Source organism: Anthonomus grandis, chromosome 7 (assembly GCF_022605725.1).
Source record: "Anthonomus grandis grandis chromosome 7, icAntGran1.3, whole genome shotgun sequence".
In the NCBI taxonomy this organism is placed as follows: Eukaryota; Metazoa; Arthropoda; class Insecta; order Coleoptera; family Curculionidae; genus Anthonomus; species Anthonomus grandis.
In genome coordinates this window covers 1,832,965-1,839,646 of record NC_065552.1, presented here as the reverse complement: position 1 = coordinate 1,839,646, position 6,682 = coordinate 1,832,965, and the positions used below count along the sequence as shown (strand labels likewise).

The window sequence follows — 6,682 nt, the reverse complement described above, 5'->3', positions numbered from 1 at the left end:
CTATATGGTTACGCATTACTTAATTTCAGTACATTTTTATGCAAATCTGTACTAAAAATTGTTACGAGAAAATATACAAAAATGTATAAATGCACTATTTAATTATTCATTTAAAAAAATGTACGGGGGTTCATAGTAGATTTTAGTACATTTTATTTCAAAATATCTAGCAAAATCCATGTAAAAAAAAAACAACTTATGCGTGGCCAGAGGCCTCGCATCACCAAGAAGTCTTCTCACGCCCTTCTAAATTAATGTACAGTTTTTATAGAAAAATTGTACAATGGTGCCTAGTTATTGGCTAGGCACAAGATCGGATTCAGTACATTTTAATTAAAATTAGTACTCAAAATCTATTTAAAAAAATTGTAGAAAAAACGACTTACGAAGCATCTTGCTTTGCTCAAGTCGGTTTCAGTACATTTTAATTCGAATTTGTATTAAACATGTATTCAAGAAAAGTGGCTTGCATTACTAAAAAGTCTACTAATGTCCCGCTAATTAAATGTACAATTTTCTGGATAAATTGTACAATGATGCGTAGCTTCTGGAAACGTCGCTTCTGGAAGCAGCACTGGTAGGTTTTAGTACAATTTAACTTAAATTTGTATTAAATGTTTGAGTGAACTGTACAAAAAACGACTTATTTGTATTTTCTCTCCTTTACTCTTCTTTTCATTTCAACTTGTAAAAAAGAGAAGTGTTGGCTTGACAACTGTTAGAAAGAGAGAGCAAATAACTCTGACTACCTAGACGGAATTTCTCTTCTCCTATCCTGTCCTCTTCTTCCTTTCCTTCCTTTCTTTCCTTTCCTTCCTTTCCTTCCTTTCCTTCCTTTCCTTCCTTTCCTTCCTTTCCTTCCTTTCCTTCCTTTCCTTCCTTTCCTTCCTTTCCTTCCTTTCCTTCCTTTCCTTCCTTTCCTTCCTTTCCTTCCTTTCCTTCCTTTCCTTCCTTTCCTTCCTTTCCTTCCTTTCCTTCCTTTCCTTCCTTTCCTTCCTTTCCTTCCTTTCCTTCCTTTCCTTCCTTTTCTTCCTCTTCCTTCTCTCCCTTCTCTCCCTTCTCTCCCTTCTCTCCCTTCTTCTCCCTCTTCTCCCTCTTCTCCCTCTTCTCTGCCATATTTCCCCATTAACACCCAAAAAGGTTTCCCATAGGAAACGATCATCCGGTAACACAAAACCCCTTCTTCGTAAAAGTTAGAGGACATCTCAAGTTCGTTTAGAAACGAAGAAATTGGCGGTCGATTTCCACCTGTTTCTGCACTCTCGGTGCTTCGCTCTTGTTCCGGCCTTTTGTGCCTCGATAGGAAGTGCACCGGAGCACCGGCTTCACCCATCAGCTGCTCTGCTTCTTTCTCGACCTTTTTTTCTTTTAAATCACGTCTTCTTTTTTCTTATAGGGTTTCGTCAGGCAGGGGGCGACACCAAGTAACCACTCCTTCTATGTTTCATCTCAAGACCAAAGAGAGAAAGTTACACATCCCTTATCCTCATCATTAATGGTGAAGTTTGAGCAGATGATATAAGCAATTGAATCCAGGCGAACGGTTGGAACTTGTACCTCCTGGAAAATTTGATTTGACATTTGATACTCTTAAGAATAATTGGAATTGTTGGATATTTGATTGATCCTCTTTAGACAAGAAGATCCAAAAAAGACAGTGCTACTTTGCAGATGACACTGAATTAGAAGAGATCTGTCAAATTAGTTTCTGCTTCTTTCTGTCGTTCAATCGATAATCCTTTTAGCATTCTTTTAATATTTCCGTTTCTAAATGAGCATGGTATGTTAATCACAGTAGCTTTATGTCATTATTTTTACACCCAGAGATGCTTTGTAGATGACACCGAATCATCAATAGAGATGCTTTGAAAAACTAAAAGGTTCTCTGGTACCTCCCTCGCTTTGGTACCGAACTTATGATTTGCAAGTGAATTGAAGGATGAGCACCTGCAGAGTTTTTGTCGATTAATGAATTACTTATTTTGGCGGGAGTTTTATATGGTGCCAATGATTCGTTTGAGATGTCTGGTGAATAGAATGTGATTAGGACAGTTTTGAAAATACGTGGAAATCGTACGCATTAATCCGGCTCGAAGGACCAATAATGTACTTCAATCTGACTGGAAAGAAAAAAGGAGTTTCGAGGGTCGATTTGGGTGGGATCAATCCTGTGCACTTGTGGATTTTTAGGTTAAAGTGACCCTTTAAGGTGGTGTCATCTGCAAACTTAGAAACCGAAATAATTGAAATGAGCATTATAAAGGTTTTCTTCAACTTCAGCATTATTTTATATAGTCGTAAAGATTTCAACTGATTGTAAGAGGAAGGAAATTTTGTTGAAAAATTATTCTATCTATTCCAGGCAGTTGATAACCAATAGATTTCAATTGCCTGGAAGTAGACATTATTTTATTTATCCCAAGCAGTTTCCCAGATAGCACAAATCTATTTGTTAAATTTCTTAAAAAAAAAAAAACGGATTGAGAGAAACGGAATGATTGGATGTCTATAGGATGATACAAGTGTCATAAACTTCGATGGCCAGAAAACCATTAAACAAAAATCGATCGTGAAACATAAAAACTACTGATCCCAAGCGACACACGATAGTTGAGTATATTTTAGTTTATGTTTATGTTTATTTTTATGTTTACGTTTATTTTTAGTTTATAACGGGTGTACATTTTAGGTTGAACTTCAACGATAAATATCAGATAAAATGTCCGCGTAATATACGTTGAGGAATGTGTTTTATGCATCATGGGGCATTTTTCGACGCACAAGAAAAAAATCAATTTTTACCAGTGGCGTTCATAAGGGGTTTATTGTAAATATGTTTAATAAAAAAAATCTACCACTGATTTTTTCTAAAATAAATTTTATTTTTTATATCCTGTTTACTTTTGAGCAAATTTTTATTCTGAAGTTTTTTTATTTGTAGATCTTATTTGGTATAATTATTGTGTTTCATACATGTTAATGCTTTTTCTAGATTATGTATGATATTCCATTATTACACTATAAGATATATACGTGTATAAAAAGTATATCGTATGCTACACAGTGGCATATATGTGAGATCGGGGTCATTTCATTAAATTTAATATTTGAGCTGTAGTAATCGAGTTTCAAAACTAGATATGCTATATTTAAATGCCGAAATTGTCTGTCTCCTTTTTGTAATCAGAATAGTATATGATATACGATATTCTACAGTTTATTAAATATACCTTGACCATATACGATTGATAAGAATACCAAAACTATAAACGATAATAATATATCACGTGTTGCTTGGGCTCCTTGCTTTTACACCCAATGATGCTTTAATTCTGTATGTTTTGCCGATGACACTGAATCATTAATAGAAATGGTTTAAAAGACTAAAAGGTTCTATGGTATCGCCCTCGCTTTGGTACCGAACTTATGTTTTGCAAGTGAATTGAAAGATGAGCACCTGCAGAGCTTTTGTCGATTAATGAATTACTTATTTTGGCGGGAGTTTTTGAAATATGGTGCGATTGATTCGTTTGAGATATCAGATGAATATAATATGATTAGGACTTGTCAGATATGTCTTGGATTGCTGGAGTCTTTTTCAATAAACGTATAAATTGTATGTATCCGGCTCGAAGGACCAAAAATGTACCTTAATCTGACTGGAAAAAAAGAGTTCAAAGGTGTGCTAATGAGATTAATCGTGTGCAACTTTTAGATTAAAGTGTGGTTAAAAATAGTGTCATCTGCGAAACTGCCTGGAAATGAACATTATTTTAATTAGTCTGAGCATTTGAAGATTAATAAACTGCTCAATTACGGGACAACAAATAGAAAAATTTAACGAATATTAGGAATATTATATTGAGGACTAGCATGGGCTGCTATAGCAAAACTGGGAACAACATTAAAAAGTCCAACACTTTCTATCAATCTATAAAAGAATATTTTGATACAACACTGTGACATTTGACTCTCACAGTTAAAAGTGCGAATAGATTAAGACCAATACATTGGGCAATGGATAGAACTATTTTAGGGCTTAGTAAGACAATGATAGATGGACAACATGAACAGAGAAAATGAGAACAAAATGGCGCTGAATCGCGACCCGAATGGATGCATAAAGGGAAAGGTCTATGTCCAGGAGTGGATGCAGAAGAGTTATTAAAAGAAGAAGAAGAAACAGCTCAATCAATACATGATAGAGAACATCACTATTAGTGTTTTTCTTGAACTGCCTGGAATAAAACATGATTTTATCTATTATGCTTAAGAGTATGTCATCCAAGCAAGTAGGGTAAAAGTAATTTTCTCTATATGGGGTGAAAATCTGATGCACTATTTTGGTCTTACAAAAATTAAATTGCGGTAGTTTTTCTTTGAGTCCATGTGATAAAAGTCCTGAAATATCCCACTAATGTCTTACAAATTAGCAAAAAAACAATTTAACTTTCATGGAACATCTTAGGAATGTCCGAACTATAAACTTTCGATCCCTCGTCACGTTTTTATCGTTACAATTGAGTAAATTTTAATGTGTCCGGTCCAATTTTGCTCTTTTTTAACGGTTAATGTAAGTGGCAACGTTCACACAAACACACGTGTGAGGGCGTAGAGAGGGTCTCACTCCCTTTTAACGTTTTTTTTATTATTTTCCTTCTTTATTTCAAATTTAAAATTCGGCGTTTGTTCCCATGACGATTTTATCGAAATCGGCCTCTCTCTGTTTGGGGGAGGGGTTGAAACAATGGGTCGCGTTGATGGGTCATTTCGTGTTATTTATGCGATTATTCTCATTCGTGTAGTCAAATTTACTTATTAAGGGCGCAAATTGGGGTTTAATTATTTTTAATTTTTTTTTTAATTCTTCTTCAAAAATAAAAGAAAATATATCATCGGATTTTATCTTTTTTTGTTTAATAAATAAATAAATCAAGGCAAGGCAAAAGTATTTTTATTAAAGCTTCTAATGTTCAAATTAATTAAACTTATTATACATTTTTTATTTTTGAGAAATTCTAATGCTTTTCGTCCACTTTTTTACTTTGAATTTAATTTTCCGTATTTATTATCTTCAAAAGAGTCGTAAAAGGGTGTTAAATCCCATTTATTTGTAGTCTTCGTTCTAAAATTCGTATTTGAGAGATGGGCAATCCTGGTCGACAGTTTAGTGATTTTTTTATTTGTTTAAAAAATTATTTTATTTTTGCTTTTGGCTTGCTACTATATTAATAGTAGTTAAATAAATAAATCTAAATCATAATTTTCTTCCAGGCAATTGACATTTGCTCATTCTCAACTGCCTGTAATAAATAAAATAATATTTACTTCCAGGCAGTTGAAGAAAATCTTAATAATGATGGACTCTAATTATTTTGATCCCTAACTTTGCAGATGACACCACCTTAAAGAACACTTTCACCTTAAGATTGCACAGATTTAATCACATCCAACACATTTTAGGTTCAAATACATTTTTGGTCCTTCTAACCGGATCCATGCAACCCATTTCCACATACCTATTTTGATTTTCAAAAATGCCCTTCAAACCCAAAATGTCTCTGGTCAAGTCCTTGTCAAATTCTATTTATCTGAAAAGAATTATTGAATCTCCTAAAAATATCAATAGACTAAAGCTCTGCAGGTGCTTTAAGGAACTTTTAAGTCTTTTAAAACATCTCGATCTAATGGAATCATCTTTAATGTCATAATTCACATAATTGCATTTAGTGACATATTCTGTATGATCCAAGCTCATGTGCCCTAGATATAGATTTATTCTACTCTTGATGATTCTCATTCTTTATTCAATCTCGTTTATGAATGAGACTGTGTCATCTGCACAACATAGAGCCATATTGACAATCAAGATCTCACCTGTAGAGCATCCGTTACTCGTGACGAAAATTGTACTGCCTGAATGTAACTTTTCTTCCTATTGTGGAAAACTTTGAGGCCATAATTTAAATTAATTGTTCTTCTTATAAAGGAAACAATATTTCCATATATATTTCTACACATTCGATAAAATCGAAAAAAGGTAACAGGCCGTAAAGTGTTCTATCGAGACACAATCTCCCACGAAATCTCCTTCCGATCCTTTCGACTGGCAAATTGCGTCCCTATCGAACGCATAAATCTCTATATGCCCGTTTAGCATAAAACAAATCACACTATTGTACTGGAAAGTCACTCGTACGGAACCATTTTAAGAATTAACCGTCGTTCTTTTGTTTTGGTACCCATTTATTAACCCTTCAAGTAGTAACTTTTATAAGGATATTTTTCAAAGAACGCGCCACTACAAGTACGCCCTCTAGAGAAAAAGGCGCTTAACTAGATGAGTGAGTTGGTTGTCAATGTTATATCTGTCATTGAAAAGTGCGCTTTTTGAGATGAATCTTGAATTTAAAAAAGCTTTTGTCGTCATTGTCATGGACAGCAATAAAGGAGTTGGTTTTATGTATTTTTGGTAAGCTATGAAAATGTAGTGTTTTACTACTATGTGGAGTTAATTTAAATCTATCAATATAAGAGGTAAAGGTAATGCTATTGCTAAAAACCAATTTTCTGACATTGACAGATTTAAATTACGTCCACATAAAAGTTAGTTGTCAATGTCATAACTGTCATTCAACGTCCAACTGCGCTTTTTGCCATTGAATCCTGAATGAAAAAACGC

At 33.9% G+C, this 6,682-nt stretch overlaps 1 protein-coding gene across 1 annotated transcript; it reads right to left on the bottom strand.

Annotated features, from left to right (window-relative positions):
* Positions 1 to 675: 675 nt before the first annotated feature.
* LOC126738695 (uncharacterized) lies at positions 676 to 1,116 on the bottom strand. Its single transcript, XM_050444134.1, has one exon. The coding sequence runs from the start codon at positions 1,114 to 1,116 to the stop codon at positions 676 to 678; it is 441 nt and encodes a 146-aa protein (XP_050300091.1).
* Between the last annotated feature and the right edge of the window lie 5,566 nt (positions 1,117 to 6,682).

Excerpts from the sequence above, each read along its gene's own strand:
- LOC126738695 (XM_050444134.1), bottom strand. The coding sequence starts at position 1,116 with ATGGCAGAGAAGAGGGAGAAGAGGGAGAAGAGGGAGAAGAAGGGAGAG.